The sequence below is a fragment of the Cricetulus griseus genome, chromosome 6 (genome assembly GCF_003668045.3).
Source record: "Cricetulus griseus strain 17A/GY chromosome 6, alternate assembly CriGri-PICRH-1.0, whole genome shotgun sequence".
NCBI lineage: Eukaryota > Metazoa > Chordata > Mammalia > Rodentia > Cricetidae > Cricetulus > Cricetulus griseus.
In genome coordinates this window covers 74078881-74101086 of record NC_048599.1, presented here as the reverse complement: position 1 = coordinate 74101086, position 22206 = coordinate 74078881, and the positions used below count along the sequence as shown (strand labels likewise).

The 22206-nt window shown below is 45.6% G+C and overlaps 1 protein-coding gene across 2 annotated transcripts in view; it reads left to right on the top strand.

Annotated features, from left to right (window-relative positions):
* Positions 1 to 2098: 2098 nt before the first annotated feature.
* The window catches only part of Abtb2 (ankyrin repeat and BTB domain containing 2), a 161705-nt gene continuing 141597 nt past the window's right edge, over positions 2099 to 22206 (top strand). The window contains exon 1 of one of the 2 annotated variants that reach the window (XM_035446051.1): positions 2099 to 3008. In XM_035446051.1, coding sequence (XP_035301942.1) covers positions 2126 to 3008 — 883 coding nt within the window. In that variant the 5' untranslated portion in view covers positions 2099 to 2125. The remainder of the gene's footprint in view (positions 3009 to 22206) is intronic. The other variant, XM_027422357.1, reaches the window with a different exon arrangement.

Genomic DNA, 22206 nt, shown 5'->3' with positions numbered 1-22206 from the left:
TCTTTACATTTTAAGTCCTCAAGCTATTTAAATACATTAATACAAATCTCTCATGTTTTGTGTAAGAAACACTCCAAATCACCCTTTTAGTTAAAGTACCTTTTCAGTCAAGTAATTCCCTTTATGTTTTAAGAAAATGAACAAAGAAAATAATAATAATTTTAATTCCTCTAGATATCCACTAGAGGGCGAAATTTCCTTTATTATATTCTCTTAATGAGCATTAAATCCATCAAATGTTTTCGTATTTTCTCGCAAGTTGAACCTCTTAATTTGACTTCTGATCTCGCCTCTATAAAGTGTGACTCTGTTAACTTGATGGCTGCTTGTGCCTTGCACAGTACTTCCATCCTTGACTCTGTTCCCAATTCTAACCGATGTCTCATATAGCTCAGGAAAGGAAAAAAAAAAATTAAGTAAAACTGCCGAATAAAAAGTCGTTTCACCGGGAAAGGGATCATTAATTTAACGAAAGAGACAAACCAGACTTTTCTAGTTCGTATCCAACTCACGGCCCAAGGTCAGAACTGTAAAGTACAGCACAAAGAAGCCATTCAGGAGCTGGCGAAGCGGACTTGGTACAAACGTGTGCACAAACAGTGCTTTGATTTTGCAGTTCTCCTGGAAGGGGCTGATGCACGTTTGTGCACGTGCGTGTGAACAGTTATGGGGCAGCAGCCCGACGTGCGTGGGCTGGGCGTGGATCTGTGCAATCAGTAGCTCTCTAGCAAATCGCAAAATCAGACACATGGGATGCAACTCGACGCTCATGGAAGATCAGCAATTCACTGTACCTACGAGAACGAGTCCTGAGGGCTAGATGACCCGCCTACCCGCACATCAATCAGTACAGCAAGTCCTTAAAAGGGAACACCTGCATCTAGCGAGCTGTTCAAGCGCCAGTCCTCACTTCTCACCTTTCTCCTCCTCGAGTGCTCTCTCCCACCTCGGACAAAAAGCATCTGCCTGGCAATACACAGATAGTAGGGAAGTCGTGCGTTCTTTAGATTAGGACTCCTCCTCCAAGGTAATCCTAGGAAAACAGTGTGAACCTACACCGGGGTGTGACCACAGGCCTCCTGGTGCCGGGCCATTTTCAGATCCCAGCTTTAGAAATTCTGTTCCCACTGGAGCCTAATATGCCAATATAAACAAAACCTGACAGATTTTGGAAGAGAGGCTGAGGCGTCCCTCTTTCCTCCAAGCATAAATAGCTTTTCATTTGGGAAAAGAGGAGGGGCTTGGTAGAAAATCGACAAGAAAGGTGGATCATGTCTCTCCTGTTTTCTTACTTTCTGAGAGAGGCCCGGCTGCGTACAGCTTCACAAGGAGCTAGCTGCCTGCCCTGGTTCCAGGCCTAGAAAGCGATTAAAGTACAACTCACAGAGGCTTTTCCTTCTCGCTTTTCGTTTAGTTCTCAGCCCTGGGGCCTGCTTTCTGGGTTTCCTCCTGCTTTCTGGGTCTCTGCGCCCCACCTCCTTGCCAGTTCGCTCGCTCGTTCCTCCCCCTCCTCAGTCTCAACCCACCCGCTACACCCTGTCTGCGGTCTCCGGACGGACGGAGGGGCTTCATGCGAAGCCGAGTGAAATTTGCATAGTTCCCGCCCCTCCAGGAAACCATTGGTGCAGCCCTTCTCCGGTGCGGCTGATGATTGGTGAGTCGCCCGGAGTATTTGCATGCGGACCGCCCTCCAGAACCCATCTGTGTGGGTAGCCCGCGTCGCGAAGAAGTTTGTGGGGCGCTTTCTCACCGGCTGGTCCGGGACGGACCTCGGGCGCCTCGCTCTTCGGTGACCGCCCAGTTCTCTCGGGATTCTTTCTCTGTACGGGACACTCGGTAAGGGAAGCTGAGGGCTGGCGGGGTCAGTGCGGAGGAGGAGCGCGGGGGAGCCCGCTCGCTGACAGCGGCGCGGCTGGACGAGGATTGCGTTGGGCTCCGGCTCGCCCGGAGCTTCGCCTACCTTCCCGCGGCCCGTGCGCGGGCGATGCTGCGGCCCCGAGGGGCGCGGCGAGTACGGAGGGCGCCTCCCAGAGCCTAGAGCTGGTTTCCGCCCCCCAATCCGGGGCAAGTGGGCATGGAACACTGAGAGCCCCTCGCTCGGCGAGGCCGCGCGCGGAGGCTCCCCATGGCCGGGACGTACAGCTCCACACTGAAGACACTGGAGGACTTGACCTTGGACTCTGGGTATGGGGCCGGCGACTCCTGCCGCTCGCTCAGCCTCTCGTCTTCCAAGTCCAACTCGCAGGCGCTCAACTCTTCGGCGCAGCAGCACCGCGGGGCAGCTTGGTGGTGCTACTCCGGCTCCATGAACAGCCGCCACAACAGCTGGGATACGGTGAACACAGTGCTGCCCGAGGATCCCGAAGTGGCCGATCTCTTCTCGCGCTGCCCGCGGCTCCCGGAGCTGGAGGAGTTCCCCTGGACCGAGGGAGACGTGGCCCGGGTGCTCCGCAAAAGCATCGGCGGCCGGCGGCTGCCCGCCTTCTCCGCCGAGGCGGTGAGGCGCTTGGCCGGGCTGCTCCGCCGGGCGCTCATCCGCGTAGCCCGAGAGGCGCAGCGCCTGAGCGTGCTGCACGCTAAGTGCACCCGCTTCGAGGTGCAGAGTGCCGTGCGTCTGGTGCACAGCTGGGCGCTGGCCGAGAGCTGTGCGCTGGCGGCCGTCAAGGCGTTGTCCCTCTACAGCATGAGCGCTGGCGATGGATTGCGCCGTGGCAAGTCGGCGCGCTGCGGCCTCACTTTCTCCGTGGGCCGCTTCTTTCGTTGGATGGTGGACACTCGCATCTCCGTGCGCATCCATGAGTACGCGGCCATCTCGCTCACCGCCTGCATGGAGAACCTGGTTGAGGAGATCCGGGCCAGGGTGCTGGCAAGCCAGAGCCCGGATGGCGGAGGAGCAGGAGGCGGAGAGGTGTCAGCCGAGGCCCTGGAGATGGTCATCAACAACGACGCCGAGCTCTGGGGAGTTCTGCAACCGTATGAGCATCTCATATGTGGCAAGAACGCCAATGGTAAGTCCGGGGGGTGGGGACCTCGACATACCGACCGGGTAAGCTACCCCAGGAGTGGATCTAGGACCAAGCTGCGAAATGTACCAGGTCTCTGAGAGGAACGGAATTCTGGATGATTTTTAAATGGCTCTTGCCAAAGGTTGTTTTAGTTGTCTAACTTTTGGAGGATGAAGGCGTGATTAGTATTCTGTTGGCTGTTCATTGATTGTGTGAGACTGGGTGTCTGGACCAAACTACTCATGAACCACCCTCTTAAGTTTGCTGCTCTGCTACCGCTTGCCTTGTTTAGTTGGATCTCTAGGAGTCTGTTTTTCACCCAACAGTAGGTCAGGTTTACTGTGGTTCTTCCCTGGTGTTTTTTTTTTTTTTTTTTTTTTTTTTTCCCAATAGCAGCAGCCCAAGGGTCTGTACTTCCAACACCTGAGCTTTTGATGAATGGAATGGTTTGGGGAGAGTGGATAGCCTAGGATCTGGTGCTGCACCCTGGGCTTAATGATGCAGAGTCCAGCCTCTTGACAGGAGGTGGAGGGAGAGCTGCCAGCTCTTAATACTATGTGCCCAGGGAAACCAAGGACTCTTGAATCTCCTGCCCAGAAAGACAGCCACATGCTGGCTTCTGGGGCCAGATTTTCCAGCTGTCATTAACCAAGTAAGCATTTGATTAAAACCTCATGTTGAATTAAATGCACAACCTTTTAGGCTTTCCTGAAAGGAAAGATGACGGGCTCAGTAAACCACATTATGGGAATGGAGAGTGGGGGATGGGCAGCATGGCGTGGAGTCTGGAAAATAAAGCATTGAGTGGCTGCCTCCCACTGAAGGCATGGCTTCAGTGCCGAAGATGAAAGCAAAACCCTTGCCCTTCTCTGTGGTAGTTTGGGGCATGAGATTCGTCCAACAGCCAACTACTTATCTAACTCCAGTTTCAGGAGTTGGCACCATGTATTTAAGATGGACCAACCTTATGGTCTAATTGGAATGATCACTTTGGGTGCAACTTTTAGTGGCAAATAAGCAGATAATGGAAGAGACCAGGTGGATTCCAGAAAAGGATAAAAGTCAAATTTAGATATGGCTTAACAAACATTTAGATAGCTAAAATTTAAAATAACAAGGCTTCAATCACTGTTTGTAGCACGTTCTATCTGATGACCACTTTTACAAATTAACCAGTGTGTATTTGGTACTGTGATGCGGTGAACTCTGTATTTGGTTTTTTGTTCCCATTTTCTGCATACAACTCCTAAAACTCCTGGAAATCTCCAAAATGAAAATGTATTTTTGTGTGGTAATGACAAAGACCTTGCTACCTGTAGGTAGTTTCAAGATGAGGATTAGTCACCAGAAAAACTGAAGCAGGCTTTAGAGGGTTAGTACCTACAGACTCCTGTCCTAGCCTCCCAGGAGAGAAAGAGACAGAAGGTTAAGTCCATCATCAATGGCCAAGATTTTAATCAATCACGAATGTATAAAAAAGTCTTCATTAAAAAAAAAAAAACTCAGGAGAACAAGTTTCCTGGTGCTTCCAGATAGCTGAACACCAGAGCAGCAAGTGACTCACTTTCTTCCATGGATGTTGTCCTATGGGTGTCTTCATCAATAGGGTTGTAACCTCCTTTATGAATAAGCCAGGGAACTGGCAAGAGCCTCCCTAAATTCTGTGAGCCATTCTAGCAAATTGTATCAGAAGAGGGCATTGTAAAAACCCTGCTTTATAGTCAGTGGTCAGAAGCTACCTAGGACTTGTGGCTGGATTGAGCTCCCAGAGAAATGAGATCTGGTGTTATCTCCTGGTAGTGTTAGGATTTAATTAAGTTGAATTAGAGGACAACCAGCTATATGTGCTTTAGACCTGTTTGCTTGTCAGTGGAGGAGTCCCCACACTTTGGGGGGGATACAAAAAGAACACATGTTCTGTATTGATTGTGGTGTAAGAACCGGGTAAATGGTTTTGTTTGTTTGTTTGTTTGTTTGTTTGTTTGTTTCAAGAGATAAGTACCTTCAGTGTTACCCCATTATACAGAGGAGGAGCTAAAGGATCCAACATTTCAGTCCCTTGCTTAGATTACACAGATACTAAGTAACAAAACTGGAATTTGAACCCTGGCATGCTACACTGTTCTGTTTCATCAGCCTAACTTCAAGGGGACAAATTGACCTGCCAGGCTGAATTTGGAAGACACTGTATTTACTCAGTGTACTTATTTTGATATCCCTTGCTTTGGGTTTCATTTCTGGCACTAACATAGGACATTCTTGGAATCAAGAATATTTGCATTTTAATTTTCCTGCTCTTAGGTCAGAGTTGAGGTCAATTTAAGAACTGATGATGTCACTGCTGATAATCATGCTTCACACTTTTAAGTTTATGGCTTCAGCCCTGGGAACACCAGTTCCAAGAGAGGAAGTGGAGGGCAGGGGGATTTCCATCCAGTTGTCATAGCCCAGGGGAAGAGTTCTGTACTGAGGGAAACCCTCACAGTACAATGGGGCCTGGACCAAACCTGGAGAGTAAAGTCTTTTGGGGTAAAGCGATTAAACCCTAACCCCATAAGCCAAATTGAACTAACAGTGAGTACAAAACAAAACCCATGCGTGTCCACATGCCCAGCCAGAGCCCAGCCTGCTGAATGTCTTTCTGACTGCAAATCAAGACTTAGAAGAGCAGCTGCCTCTTGAGCACCTGCAAGTGTAGTGGTCAGAAATCACTAGAAAACAAGTGTTTCATCTAAGGCTCGAAGCCAAAGAGCATTGCTTATGAAACCCTTGGGGGTTTTCTCTACTGGACCGGTCTTTTGCCAATTATTTGCCCTTCACCTGCTACCTTCAGCAGCCCTTCAGCCTTGGTGAGGATGGCGGGATGCTCCTTTCCCTAGGATGCTCAGCACCAAGTGTCTGCCTCTGAGTTCTCTGGTCTCTAAGGCACTATTCCAGGAGAGGCAACTATTGTCTTCCTTTTGTAACATGGATGCCCACTTCTCGGAGTACTTAAAAACTAGGGGGTGGCCTCACTAAACAGCAACTCTGCTGATTTATTAAATCCCCTTAGACAGGGAAATGAATGTTTACTAGAGAAGCAATGAATTGCATATGTTGGAAAGCTGTCTTCAGAGGGAAGCCTAAATCACTTAGGAAAGAAATGAAGAGCTCCAAACCTTTTTTATATTAGAGTGGCCCCAAAGCCAGCAAGGTTACAGTTTATACAGCTGAAGACCAAGTGGGGGATGCCTGCATATGGGAAGGAGAGTGCTGGTTGGCATTCTTGTCCTGCTGGTCTTCCCTTTAAATTATATATGTATAGTTGTTGTGCTTGCTAATTACACAGCATGGGCTCATGCATTTGACTCAGCTGTATAGAGCTCTTAAACTTTAACGTCTTCCAACAAAGAATTTAAGAGCCCTAATCCATTTATTCTTGCCCATTACTCAGAATGCCAGACAAATATGGTTTTGCTCAGCCTGAGATGGATGATAAAAGTTCTGTAGTGTTTATAGAACAGGATCCCAGCTCTGTAGAGCAGCAGGAGTTATACATTGTTGATCATTTGGTATTGATGTCTTGGATCCTAGGGCGGAGTTATTAAATCTGAGATCTTCATGACTTCCTTATGGGAAACAGAGAAACCTCTTTAATAGAGTGGCATTTATAAACAGGGAGCTGGCAGAAAATAGAAACCTCTTATCCACCCTTACCCTTGATCCTCTCCTCTTTTTTCTCTGGGAACTCTGGGCAGGTTTGATACAGTGTATCCCTTCTAGGTTCCTTCCTGGACATTTTTCTTACTAAGATCTCATGAGTGATCATGGCCTTTGAGAGATTTCAGTTTCTTATTTCAATTAAATGATGGGATAGTGATGAGAACATGCTCATTCCAGAGCTGTATATGGCATGAATACATGCTCTGTCACAGTGGCACTGTAAGAGTTTGAAACATACCTCTATGAAGGACCTGGGGCAAAGTTCTTAATAATTCCAGGCCTCTGTTTTGTCATCTGTAAAATGGAGGATAATAATACCTAGCTCACAAGGTTGGCATGAGGGTAGAAATCATAAAGATCTTAGCATGTAGTAAAGGCTCAATAAAAAGTAGCAATGCAGTCAACAAATACTTACTCACCACTGACTGTGCCCCACTGCTAAAACTGCAGTGGTGATCCTCCTCTCAAAGTTTGTAATCCAGTGGAGGGACAAGAAAAAGTAAACAAAGATTTATTCCTTCTTAATGGTGCTGGTGTTTAGGTTTTAATTTTTTTATTTATTTTTATTCATTGTGTTGCACATGTAGATGTCAGAGGACAACTTGTGGAAGTGAGCTCTCTCTACTGTGTGGGTTCTGGGGGTTGAACTCAGGTTGTTGGCTTGGCAGCAGATGCGTTTACTTATCCAGCCATTCATTTTGTCTGCTCAATTTGTGTGTGTGTGTGTGTGTGTGTGTGTGTGTGTGTGTGTGTGTGTGTGTGTGTTGGTCTTTTTTACACAGGATCTTATTATGGAGCCCAGGCTGGCCTCTAACCCATAGTTTTTCTGCTTCCACTTTCCAAGTGCCAGGATCACAGATATATGCTGCCCTACCCAGTTGCATCTGTTGTTGTTTTTGTTTAGGATCCAATAATGGGATAGGTGGGGACAGTTTGAGTGATAGTCAAGAAAGGCCTCTCTGACATTTCATTAGTAGTAGCTAATAATATGGACACCACTGTCTTAGGAGCTTTTGGCTGCAAATAGTGACTAAGGAATTTTCTGAATTATTCACTTATTTACCAGCTGAGGCAAGTGTCAACATCTCATTTGCAGCCAAGAAATAAAGAGGCTGTGTCTAAAGTGGGGATGGAAATTCTGTATGAAGCATTCATTTGTCAAAGAGATTGTAGGATGGATTTCCACTGAGATAATTAGCCAAAGGAGCAAGGGTTAATTGAGCCGTGAGTTGGTGTTTAATCAGTTTTAACACCTGGGTAGACTGAGGGAGGAGGGCACCTCCCTTCTTTCTGACTGTTGTGTTAAAGCCAAGGGAGCTTGCAGAACTGAAACAAAGCAAGCTTTGGGGATGAAAACTATTTTCCTTCTCCCTCCCCTTATGTACCTGAGAAATGGTAGTATGAGAAACAAGCTGGAACTGTTAGACTTCCTCTGGAAAGCTTTACCTGACTTCCCCACCCCCAGGAGAACCAGGCCTCCTTGAAATTTCTACAACACCCAAGGCATGTTCTTAAATCATTTCCTGCTCCTGTCTCTCCAACAAATTGTGACCTCACAGATGTCACCATCTCCCCTGCACCTGCACAATGTCTAACTTTTAGGTATTCTGTGAGTGTAGGGCAGCCAATAGATTTTACCACACAGCTTGTTGTTGTTGTTGTTGTTGTTGTTCCAAAATTTGCATTTGAATCCCTTTTACATTTTGGAAGAACCTTTTCCCTTATGAAAGTATAGAATTTCAATTTATTGATGAATCGAACCATCATTTATGGGTGACCATATCAGAGGGAGGACATCATTCAGTGGATATCCTGATTCCTAGCATGCTCCCAAAGCTGTCTGCCATGAGATGAGTGAGATGTGAGTTGGAAGGCAGGGTGGTTCAGGTTAGAGAGATGCCTTCAATGAAGGGTATCTAGTGTAGAGGAGTTTTATAGCAGAAGGCCAGTAGGCAAGCCGAGAAATCAATGGGAGGACTGAGTTGAAAGTTTTTCTGATCTGTACTCAACAAATTGCTATGAATAGGATGCTTTCCACAGAGAGGTCCTCAGCAGCCCATGAATGCTTAGTAATGGGGGCCTGGGTCATGACTAAGTCCTATTCCTATAAAAAAATTACAGAATCAGAGGTAGCAAGAGCAGGTCAGTATTTGACCCTCTTCAAATAATCAAGTTGGACCGAGCAGTGGTGGCACACACCTTTAATCTCAGCACTCAGGAGGCAGAGACAGGTGAATCTCTGAGTTCGAGATCAGCCTGGTCTACAGAGTGAGTTCCAGAACAGCCAGAGCTGTTACACAGAGAAATCCTATCTCGAAGGAAAAAAAAAAATCAGGCAAAGTCAAATGTAAAACCACAATGTTATGTCTTATAGCTCTTCTTTGTAAATGGCCTACTATATCTAAGCACTTTAAACTCCTCAGACAGCCAAAGCTTTTCAGGCCCAGAGAGTGTACACTGAGGGTACCATTTATTTGAAGGCACCACTATTTCTATTCTTAAAGGGGCAGAGAGATTGGCTGCCCTAGGAAGTGCCTTGCCAAGTTGCAGCTACTAGGTGATCAATACATTCATCTGAATGGAAAAGCTGAACTGTTGCCAGAGTTGCTCCTTGGTTAAGAGGGTGAGCCAGCTCAGGGCAGATGGACATGCAAGGGAGGGAAAGTTGTAAAAACTACTCCAAATTTAGGCCACTGGTCTTCTGGAGGTGCTTAGCTCACTTGCCTGAAGTTAGTAGAAGAAGCAACCAATGCCCTGTCTGTGCATATATTTGGAGGCATATGTGGGTGGATGTGCATATGTGTACATGTGGAGCTCAGAAGTCAATCTCAGGTGTCATTCTTCGGGTGCTGTCCACCTCGTCTTTTTTTTGAGACAGTCTTTCTGTGGCCTGGCTGGAACTTGCTGAGTAGGCTAGATTGTCTTTGGTGAGCCCCAGTGATATAGCTCCCTCTGCCTGAGTGAGCCATCGTCCAGGTCCAGAAGCGTGTTTCTGGAGGGTACATTGATTTCTTTAGAGTGTACCACTGTGTCCAGATACCAACTTCATCTTAATACTAGTAGTACAGGACAAAACCCAATCAGCACAGCACTGTGCCAAGGTACCCTTGCTTTACGAGCCCACCTCAGGCCTCTCAAACTGCTTTGCCTGTTAGTGGATCCATGTCCTTAAGCAAAGCACTCCTAGTCTCTTTTCTCTGCCACCCAATGAGGAGCCAATTTTTCTGCTCAGGGTGGTTGTGCCAGATGAATATTCAATGTTCTAGGGTTGTTGGGGATGCTGAGGGCTTGGTGAGAGAAGGCAGCCTAGGGAGAGGCTGCTGAGTGTGAGCTTGTGAGCTGTGGTATGTGGGATGAATTCTTTAACTTCTGTGCCTTAGTTTCCTTCTCTGTAACAGAGTTGGCACAATTGGCATTGTGTTGTGAGCTGTCCTGTGCACTGTACACATAATACCTTCCTCCCACCAGCCATTGTGACAACTCAAAATGTCTCCCAACATTTCCATATGCTCCATGGGGAACAAATTCACCCTTGATTGGAAAACACTGCTCTGTAAGGTAGACCTGTAATGGCTGACTCGTAGGATGATTATGAAAATTTAATAAGCATCTCTGTAAGGGACCAGTCTTCCTTCCTTCCTTCCTTCCTCCCTCCCTCCCTCCCTCCCTCCCTCCCTCTCTTCCTTCCTTACAAAACTTCTATTGAATGTACCAATTTTCTTCCCTTTTGCTAAAGACTCAAGCTATATAGGGGTGGAGCATGGCACAAATTCCAGGTGGCAAGTGTTAGTCACACAGCTCTCCTTGCTGACTAATACTTGGTTTCTGGAGCTAGAAACAAGTTATGTAGCCTGGGAAAGCATCTTCAGTCAGGGAAACCTACCTGCTCAGTTATGGATGGACTGTCCCTGGGACAATGCAATCTGGCAGTGAGGCTAGCTCTCTCCCTCTGTCATGCCCACCTCTGTCAGGGTAACAACAGCAATACCTATTCAAAACTCCAGACTCCATGGAACAGTTTGCTTGTGGATATTGAATCTGGCTGTTGAATTCTATTCCTGAGCCATGGGGATGGTAGGTGATTCTAGTTTTGCTCGTCTGTGATATGGACACCTTGGTTGATTATTTTTGTTGTTTTGAGGCAGGGTCTTAGTGAACTGAGTGGGCCTAGATCCTACTGAGTAGCTGAGGATGACCTCAAGGTCCTGATCCTCCTCTTCCTACCTCCCCAAGTGCTGGGCCTACAGGCCTGTAGCACCATGCCTGGATTTGCATGTTTTTAAAAACACCTAAATGGGTTTTCAGCTTTGGCTGTTTGGAGCTGCATTTTGAGTTGGGAAGTGATGATGGAGAAACATAACCCAGGTTAGCCTGAGAAATACCCCAGCAGCCTCACTGATCTACTTTGCTGATCGTGGCTTTGTGCAAGGCAAGCTAGAAGGATGAGAGGACAAGAAGCTCTGCTTCTGGGCTGGAGAGATGGATTGGTGGTTAAGGGCACGGAATGCTCTTCCAGAGACCTGGCTTCAATTCCCAGCATCCACATGGCAGCTCACACCTGTCTGTATCTCCAAGATCTGATACCCTCACATAGACATACATACAGGCAAAACACAGATGCACATAAAACAAAAATAAAATTTAAAAAAGAAGTCTGTCAAAAACAAACAAACAAACAAAAAAGCATTGCTTCAAGGAATTTGATATAAGGGGGACAGCATAGCATGCCTTTAGATAGCTGAGAGAAGTTTGTCATCTTAGAACAGTGATGGTAAACAGTGTTGATAGCCCCCATCAATTGCATCTTTGGACTTTTTATGAGCTAATTTCATTCAGCCACTCAGCCTCTCTGCAATGGAGGTACAGTTTCCAGCCCATAGATGAAGGTCTTGAAACTTCACAAAGGTGGTAGGGTGGGCACCCCAATGGGTGAAGGGAGTGGTGCTTCTTGTAGGACATGTAGCCTGTAGCCTGGACAACAGAGCTTCAGCCAAGAAAGAGAAAGAAGGGACAGTGTGGGAAAGACCTAGAAGCTGATGCATTTATTTTGAAAGACAGCAAGTGACCCTGCTTGGCTGGGAGGCTCAGCAACACAACAAGGAAGAGTAGAGGAGATAACACAGGAAAAAGGGAAAAAATCCCACATCTTTTATCCAGATGTGAAGAAGGCTGCCAGAGTGCTGGACAAGAGTTTTCCAAAACTTTATTTTTATAATTCAGAAATGGAGTGTGTCTGCTGTGCTGCTCATCTTAACCACAGCCCAGACCTCCCGTTACCCCTCCTGTTGATTGAAAGATTGACCTCAAAAATGCACCCGTCCGCTGTTGGAGCAGTGAAAGTAATACAAGACTTTAAATGAGCAAACTGGAGCTGAGGAGACAAAAAACATTTCGATCAACCTCACTTCTCTTGTTGAACTTGGCTTCTGACTTGATTAGTTCTTCAGGCCAAAGTAATTCCTCTACATAATGAAGGTTGGGAGTGGTAAACTTGTTAAAGAAGACTATTGAGTTTACTCTTGTAGAATTCACCACTGTGGAAGTAGGGAAGCATAAAACAAGAAAAGCTAAGTGTCCAAAACCTCTTTATTGGCTTTAAGTCTAACTTGATGTGCTCAATTTCCAGCGCAGAGTTTACTAACTGGCAGCTTATTTTTGGTGTGTTGTCCTTTTCTAGTTCTTGTTGAAGTGTTTCTGGAATATTGATAAAGATTTTGTGTTAAAAGCTTGAGATTATCCCAGCACTGTGAGTGGCCAGACTGGTCTACAGAGCAAGTGCCAGGATAGACTACAAAGCTACACAGAGAAAGCCTGTCTCAAAAAACCAACCCCCCCACCCAAAAAAAGTTTGAGATTATAAAAGCACTTTATAATTCATCTTTATCTGAGTTAGACTCCCTAGAGTTCAGTTGAGCCCTGACAGCAAAATGTGAAGATCATACTGGCTTGCCTAACACCTTAGGTGTGTGTCCTTTTCCTGACCCCATCGTGATGAAAGAATTTTCTTGTCACATGAAAAAGGCAAATTTTGTGAGGATATTGCAAAAATACATATGTATTTATTTGTAGTTAATGATTTGAAGGTCTTCTTTTCTAAGTGTGAGCCAAGAAGAGTTTCATGAGGGCAACATTTAAATAGCGAAACTGAACTTGGAAGTCCTAGCAATAGAAACCTGAATCTGGGGAGAGATGAAACTGAACCGCTAAGAGCGTGAGACAGGAAAACCATCCCAACAGAAGCTTTTGTTGAAAGCTTGTTTTTCAAGTGCCCAGGGCCTTGTGCATGTTGGGCAAGTGCTCTTCGATTGAGCTATCCCCAGCCCATTTTGTGGAAAACTTTTTGGTTTATGCCTTTTAAAGTATGAGATCAGTATTTTCTGTGTAGTAAGTTATAATACAAGTTGATGTTCATGTACTAAGCAGACATGTATACAGCAGTGTCTAGAACAGTCCAGCACAGAGAACTGTGGACTTGGATCAAGAAAGTTCTGGACAGGAGCTTGCCCTCTCTGTGACTGGAGTGAATCATCCCATTGTTTTAGGATCTCATGGTGTGAGAAGATTGGACTAGATTCTCTGGGGGCCCTTCCGTCTCTGGAAATTTTCTGGACCCCACAAGAACTCTGTGAAATCATTCCCCTAGGGTCAGTCCTTGCAATTAGTATCCCGGGGAAAGAAAAGCCCTGGCTGGCTGAAGCAGGCTGTGCTCTGAGACCCAGCTGGCTAGTGAGACTGAACGCCATCTTTTTAACATTAGCATTAGCTGTGATTGTTGCGCTTAGGTTTTGCTTTGCCTTCTCTCAGAAGGATGAGTTCTGTGTACTTCTGGTTGACATAAACCGCTTGACAGCTGTGTCCAGGCCCTGGCAGGCCAGCACTGTGGTGAGGTCCAGCCCCGAGGTGACTTCATACAGCTGGTGTTTGAAGCCTGCCTACCCAGACTTGAGTATTTATAGCAGGGGAGAAGCTAGAGAAAAAAAAAATAAATACTCTACACCCTTCTCTATCCTACACAGGACACAGACAGGCACTGTGAGGAATGTAAAAGGCAATGCTGTATAATCCAGCAAGATATTTTTAAATGCTGTTTGTTGGAGTTGGCAGGCCTGGTTTTTCAAAGAAGAGGGAAAATGAGAGTCACTGAGGATGACTGGAGGCCAAGAGTTCTAAAAAGCCAAGATGCAGAGCTTGGTGCCCTGAGGTGGGCAGGCTTTAACAATTTCTTCTCAGTACCAAAGTTTGAGAAGGACTTTCGAAGGTTAGGATGACAGATGAGATTAAATGAAGTGGCCCCCACCCACCCCTCAAATCCTAGGATGAAAATCAGCAAACTGTTCCAGGTAAGGCAAGACAGGGCTGCCTCTGAGAATACAGGGCCTGGTGGTTTCTTCTTCATCTAGGAGTTGGGAGATCAAGTTATACATGGAGACAAAATTGGAAAGCAAATTGCTCACAGCTGTTCTTTTGGATGTAATCCTCCCAGGGCAGACAGGACAAGCCAGAACTGTGCTAGGATTCAGTGCTATAGTGTAGGGCAAGGCCCCTAGGGTAGAGCTGTCTCTAAAACTCATCAGAATGACCCTGTTCACCAGACCTTTGTAACGCCTCGTAGATAATACCTTCTCCTTAGCTAGTCTCTGAGGAGAAAATGGTTACAGTGGGAGGGACTCTGGGTTAGGAGCTGGGAGGAAAGTTCAGTAGGGGGTGCATCATTTGTTCAGCAAATATTTATCGAGGACTTTTTGTGTACTGGGCAGTGTTCCAGGGAGCAATGACAGACCAAATGAATAAAGTCCTGAACGGGAGGTGCTGGACCTGCTGAAAGTGAGCACAGTGGGCACAGGGGAGGAGCCACAGTGAGGCCCTCATGGCTGGAGAAGGCATCTCCCAGTAGAAGGAATAACAAATGTTCCTGGTTTCTTCGGAGAGCACAGAGGAGATTAGTGTGGCTGGGTTCATCATGGAACAGGAGGTGCAGAAGAGGAAATTAACACACAGTACCATTGCATAATGATGTTTTGGCGTTAAAGCTGAGTATGCTATGATAAACTTGAGCAGATTGGCACCATTTGATTTGCATTTTAATAAGGTTATCCCCTCTGCTTTGTTGGGAATGGACTTCAGTATCAAGTGTAGAAATAAAGTGACAAGGTAAAAGGGTTTTGAGATAATTGAAGTGAAAGAGGGTAGAACTTGGACCAGATGGTCACGAATGTGTTTTAAGGTCAGAGCCAATGGTATTTACCTAAAGCCTGATATATATGAAAGAAAACCTGAATGTGATAGTAAGGTTTATGGGCCAAGCATTTACTAAAGTATTGAAGAGGCAGGTGAAGCCAGAGACTCAAGTGTAGATTTGGTTGCTTGTCCCAAACTTAACCTATAGAGATAGCAAGTAGGAGTCAGGATAAGAGGCAAGGCCACTTCAAACTTTCTTAATTATATAACAGATTGAATCGCTGTACTCCTTGTCCTTAGAGAAGCGTAGCCCAACAAGACTGGCTAGAAACTTGGGCAAGAGAGTGTTAATTTCCAGTATTAATATCGTTAGTTGATGGCCTGAAGAAGTGCTTTTGTAGGTGGCCATCAGCCTTCATGAAGGTTATCAGCTTTGCTGTTTCCAGTCATTGACATGTGGTCTTTTTAGTTAGGTCCACTTCTTCTGTGGACCACTTGTAACTTTACGTACACATCCTTCACTTCTGGGGAAACTAGGCAGCTTTGGGTTCTTGCAAGTCAATCATGAATGAGTCAAGAATTGATACAGAAAGAGTATTCTTAGGACACTAGGTGTGTCCTAGGGCTTGTTCCTCAGAAGGGGGAGGGGGCATGGGGTAGCTATGGATGAAATCTTATGGTTGCCACTGCCTGACCACCTGGTGTCTCAATTTTCCTCCGCTGTTAAATGGGGAATGTCCCAATTCTAACTAAGTTGCTGTTTCACCAATTCTCAACCAGAGAGTCATGTTATCATCACTTGGAGAGCTTAAAAATATATTTGTATGCGTGACTAATGTAAGGGCCTTCCTTCAGAAACTATGAGGGAAATGGTGTGGAAAAGGGCCCAGGTGGTGTGGGTAGAGTTCTTGGGAATGTCTGATACACGACAGGCATTCAGACCTTAGCTATTATTAGTGGGCAAAGCATCATTGTTCTGGAGTGCTTGTTTCTGCCCCGCCCAGGCTGATGACTTTCCTTCACTTCTTAGCTATGCTGTTTGGCTGGCTCTTCATCTGCAGGGCTCCCCCAGAGAGCTACAAGAGAAGCCTGGAGTTCTGTGCTTACCTGGGAAGGGCAAAGTTAGACTTGGAACCGCAGTGTTGCCGCGTGGCCATGATGTTTAATCCACTGGTAAAGCTCTGTTAATTACAGCTCTAGGAGGAAGAAACTGTAAAGAGGTTAAATAACCAGCTCAGGTCTCACGGGTCATATTCTCAGACCCAGGCAGCCTTCCTCCAGACACTCCAATTCCCAGTGGCCACACGTGTGCTCTCCACCAGAGGAGCCAGCAGATTGTAGTCTCAACTCAGCTCTCTGGTGCATGAACTCTTAAGTGCTGTGCCTCACAGTGTACCAAGGCTGTGTGCTTCATATGTGTTGTGTCACGTGGCTCTTGCCATCATATGTATTCTTCTCTCTCGTATGTAGTCCTGCTGATAATCATGCTTCACACTTTTAAGTTTATGGCTTCAGCCCTGGGAACACCAGTTCCAAGAGAGGAAGTGGAGGGCAGGGGGATTTCCATCCAGTTGTCATAGCCCAGGGGAAGAGTTCTGTACTGAGGGAAACCCTCACAGTACAATGGGGCCTGGACCAAACCTGGAGAGTAAAGTCTTTTGGGGTAAAGCGATTAAACCCTAACCCCATAAGCCAAATTGAACTAACAGTGAGTACAAAACAGAATGGCCTAGCTTAAGTCCCCATTCACCCTGCTGCCTGCACTCTCCTGTCCTCAGAAGTGCCTGGGTGAGGGAAGCATGAGGTGATTTTATTAGCAAAGAAATGATGGGTTGGTAGAGGGTGAGAGCAACTGCAGCAGGCCTAAGCAACCTTCTGCTTAAAACAAGGAGCCATTTAGGTACCTTAAAATAAACTCCCTTGGCAGGGTGCTGGCCTGCCACGGGGGCTGCACTGGAGGTGTCCTCTGCCTATTTAAAGCCAGCTCCTTCTTGAGACCGAAGTGAATGAAATAACCTCGGAGAAACTGAGTGGATCGGTTGCTTAAAATAGTTTGAGAGGAAGAATGTTTGGAAGCTTCTGGCTCCTTGAGTCCATTTCCTCTGGATTTATGTCACCTCCGAGAGTGCCTGGCCTCCTCTTGTTTACTCTTCTAGCTCTTCCCTTTCTACCAAACTTGAGTCTTGTGTCATCCTAAGCCAAAGGCATCTGTCCTCACAGAAGTGGCAGTCTTTCCTGAGTAACTAAGTTGGAATCTTTTGTGCAGTTACTTTTTTTCTCTTATGGGGATGGGGTGGTGAGAGGCCATTTTTTTAGGAATTGGCCATTTCTCTCCTCCAGCTGCAGAGTTTCCAAGATCAGAGCTCTGCAGTGAGTTTTGTTTTTCTTTATTCTCTCACACAAGGGCTGCCCCAGGGAAGCCAGGGGTTTCTCACAACCTTCCTCTTGTGGTGCCTAGGAATGTGTATGAAAAGCATCACTCTTCAATAATGTGGTCATAGACACATGTGGTTCATTAAGTTTAAACATAGTAAAATTTGATACACTTAAACATCTTCACACAAATCTCCTTTCTAGCGCTCCATTAGCACGCATGCCCAGTGGCTGCCATATTGGAACAAGGCAGATATAGAACACATTCATCATCACAGACAGTTCTATGAGACAACATGGCCTTAGACTATAGGTCACCAGCTGGTCACTTGGGCCAGCTTTCTAGGTCTTCGTGGGTCTAAACATTTTAACTACTCCCCAGTTTCTCAGAAGCCCTCTGTTTGCAGAAGTAGGAAGATTCATGGAAGGAGAGATTAAGGTCATTGATTTTTGTGGCTCTAACCTTTGGACCCCTCACACAAGGTCATGTTTTATGGTTTCCAAGCTGAGTAGCCTAGGGCAAGTCTCTTAGCTTCTCTAAAAAAGTTCCCTTGAGATGAAATGGTTTTAGAAATACCTCATGGGGATTCCACCATGGTTAAACAAAATGGCAACATGTGCATAAAACATATTCCCTGACTGGAGGACACAGTATCCTGTAGCAGTATTTGAGATAGACAAAGGCAGTCATTTGCAAGTGACCCACAAACACTCTAAAGGACAGAATTGCTACTGTTGCTGCTTCTGTAACTAGGACTGGCCCCTGGTCACATCCGATGATGTTTGTTCTCTAGAACCAGGAACTCCTCTGATGTTCTGTCCATGCTCTGGGTATGCTCTTTTTGAGGGACTTTTGTGCAGAATCAACCTGTCAGCAATACTTGGAGTGTTATCACCAAGACCATGAGGTGACCACCAGAAACTTTTGAACTGTTCCAAAGTTTCAGGTTTTGAGTGTCTCGTGTGTTCTCTGGGTTTTCTGCACCCTGTGTTGTACACCGAGACAGACAGAGCCCTCTTTGTGAGCTTGGCAGAGGGCAACTTTGGAAGGAGCATCTTTAGGACCAGGAGAGGCCTCTCCTGAGCTGTAGAGAGAGCAGAGAAGGATATCTGTTCACACTTGGGGCCGGGGTTCAACCTAAGATCATCCTTTCATTTGTCTAGATTATATGGCTAATGACATAACCTTTCTGTACTTAAGTTCTCCCACCTGTAAAAAAGGGAATAATGCTAGAGAACCTACCTGGTAGTGTATTTGTGAGGATTCAGTGGGATGGTGCACAATAAAGACTCTAGATCCAGTCTCACATCCTCTAATGGGACTAACATACCGTATTTACAGGAGTGAGCTGCCCTTTCCATCTCCATCCTTGGTGCTTCCCAAGGATGACATTGGGGATCATTTACTCTGCCATCAGCTGTTTGCATTTTCTTTTTGATGATCTATTGTTTGTGTAAGTCAGAGAAAGTGATCAGGAGGGGAGCTAGCACTTAAAGCCAGTGTGTAAATTACATGTGTGTGTGGTGTGAACTCCATGTGGTCTCTTCTTTTCTCTCTTCTTTCCATGATGGCAGAGATAAAAAGTACACAATTGTCATTTCAGAAGCTCACAGGTGATCACTAGCGTGCCTTCCTCCTGCTGTTTTAGGCTGTGTAAGCAGCACTGCCCAGTCATACAGTGTAATCAGAGCTGAGTTCTTTCTATAGGATTCATTTGTGGTGTGAAGTACCCATGTGTTTATGCAGTTGCCACTCATTTGCCCACAGTTAGATGTGCCAAATCTGACACTTGAGATGAACTCCAAATAGCTTGGAGCTATGTGTGGCATATACAGGAATCTTCATCACAGTTGTTACAAGGCATATATCTAAAAGTGGAGGAAATCCAACTGCTATTCCTCCTCCCCTCCGCCCTCCTTCTATGTGTGGATCTAGAGGGAGGAACCATTCACAAAGAGAACCTCTAAGAAAAGGAAGGACACAAGGTCAGGATATTGTGTCACTGTGTTGTCATCATTTGGGAAACTTGGGCCCCATGGTAGGCCCTCCCAGGATGACCAGGCTGTTGTCTTGTGTGACTTCCCCAGTGCTGACAAATCACTCCTGCTTAAAGGGTAGCTCTGACTCTTCTTGCGAAACAGTTCTTTTGGCTGTTACTGGTGCTAAGGACTCCTCCACTGTCAGCACAGCCCTTTCCAAAGGACCCAGTGAGTAGGGGTGTAAGTGTAAAAGAGTGTGTGAGAGAGAAAGAGTATGTGTAAAAAGAGAGAAGAGTGTGAGAGTGTGTGTGTGAGTGAGAGAAAGAGAATGAATGTGTATTGATTTGAGCCCACACATATCTTTTTCCTGCCCAAACTACAAGAGACCTTTAACTTGACCATTTCCAGGACTGGCTGATTACTGGAACATCTCAAGACACTTAAAAATGGTACTTGCCCTGCTATATTAATTTAAACCTCTAAAATTGGATCTAGAATGTCTGGGTGATATTTATTTTTCTTTTCTTTTTTTCCTCCAAAATTAATTTATTCTAATGCCTGGGGATGACTATATTTCTGTTACATTTAAGAATGTAATATTTCTACAAAACACTGGATTTCAGTGTGGTATTTTCACATGTTTGCAGTATAATATAGTCATAAATAATCATGTTCACCCCCTTACCCTCTTGTCCTCCTCCCTGTCCCATTGGTCCCTCCAACAAGTTCCCTTATAATTTCATGCACTTTTTAAAAAGTCTGGATGTAGACAAATGGGAGGCTGCTTGGCTTCACGGGGGTTCTGTGTCTGGAACCCCTGAGTGTGTATTAGTCTGGGAAAGTCCAGGTCAAGAGAGACTGATCAGAGGTGGCATCTGAGGCTGGCCTGTGAGTTCTCTGAGTAATAGATGGAGACTATGGTCAGAGCTACTCAGGAGGAGCTTAAGATGGGAGCTGTAACTTGGAAAAGAAAATAGTAGCCAGCAGTCTTGTCCAGTTCTCTCAGCTACACACATATTTGGATAGTCATTATCTTCCCAGTGCCTTTGCCTCATGGAATCCTCATTATAGACTATGAGCTGAAGATCCTGTTATGGATCCCATTTCATAGACAGAAATACTGAGGACTAGAGATGGTTAAGATGACTGGTCCAAGGTCACTCCTAAGCAGACGAAAGAACCATCATTTGAGTTTATGGCCACAAGACTTCAAGCTCTACTTTCCATGCTGAATGTTTGAACCAAAATCAGTAGGCCAGGGTGGGTGAGATGGCTCAGCCTGTAAAGATGCCAGCTGCCAAGCCTGATGATCTGAGTTCAGTCCCTGAGACCCACATGGTAAAAGGAGAGAACCAACTCTTGTAAGTTATTCCCTGACCTGCACACACATAAGTGTTCATACACACACACACACACACACACACACACACACACACACACACACACACTAAGGAAATAAAATGCAAAAAAAAAACAATTTTTTTAATGAGCAGATTATTAAGAATAGATCAAATAATTCCTATCCTGTAAGAGGAGTGTCTGAGTTTCCCACAAAGGATGTTTTATGCTTTCTCCTCAAGGCATTGCCACTTCCCTTCCAGTCCCCTATTTTGGAGTCTTTCATTTCCCTCCAGACCCAGCTAAGAGTGTTTTGCTCTTTTTCAGCAAGCTGTTCATGTTGTGATCTGCTGCCCTTCCTTCTTACCCCTGCCGCCTCCCTTACTCAGCTCCTACACACAGGCGTACTTTTGGGATGGGGCCTAGTGTGTGGGTCAAGTTCTGGGAGTGCTACCATCATCATCTGAGGTACAAACACAGGCCTGCCTTTAGTTGTCATGAGTCTCAGTGTGATCATTGACACTCGGGAACATCCCCTAAAGGGCTGAAGAAGGGTGGGTCTGTGCAAACTGAATGCTTGCATTCAGATTCTGGATCCATTTCTTGCTTGATGAGTGACTACTTAACTCTTTCCCAGTCTACATTATTAGATGGAGCCATTCCTGCTAACTTCCTGGGATAGTTGCAGGAACTGAACAGTACTTTCTAAGATATCTGATGCAGTCCTGGCCTATGAGTACTCAAGATATTAGCCATTATGGCGATGATAATGACTATTCTTTTGAGGTGAGTCAGGTTTTGGAAAGTAGAGTAGGCCCAGTGCTGATGTATGCCCATGTATATCTCATATATATCCTGAGCATTAAGGGGAGAGGTCTGGGCTTTGCTAGTCCTGCTTAGGCTCCTTAATGTAATTCTGGGCAGGTCTCTCTGTTTTGTTTCTATTTTCTTCTGGGCCTCAGGATTGAATCAGGGCTTTGGGCATGATTTTCAAGCATTTTACTATGGAGCTGTGCTATAATACCCTAGCCTTTCTTGTCTTTTAATATGTAAAGTTAGAACAAAAGCTGTACCAGCCACATGGGTTATGAAGCTAAAATTTGAAGCTGGAGATGCAGTTCCATAATAGAACTCTCACCTAGCCCATGCCAGGTACATGATTCAATCCCTGTACCACAGAGAGCTGAAGTACAAACACAATGCTTTGATGAGATGCATGGGCTTGCTTGGCAGTGAATGAATGGCTAGATGCAAAAACATGAATGGAATGAACCTTAGCAAAAGTATAGTGAGAAATGTAAGTTCAATGTTTATAAAGTTAAAACTAAAAGGTACTGAAGGAATATATTATAGGTCACATCAATACAGAATAAAAGGGAAGATGAAGGCCAAATACAGATAACAGCTGTCTGTATCATATCGGGGTTGGGGGGCAGAGAAGAGGGGGTATAGAGGGAGGCTCATGTGGTTTAGATGTCTGTGCTTGCCACAGATCCAGCTTTGTTTTGGGGGATGATTCACATTATTACAACTAATTAAAAGTGGTCACGAATGAAGGACTATAATAAATCAAATTAATGCACCTGAGGTTAAAAAATTAGTGGGTTCCCAATTGGTTGTGGCTACTTAT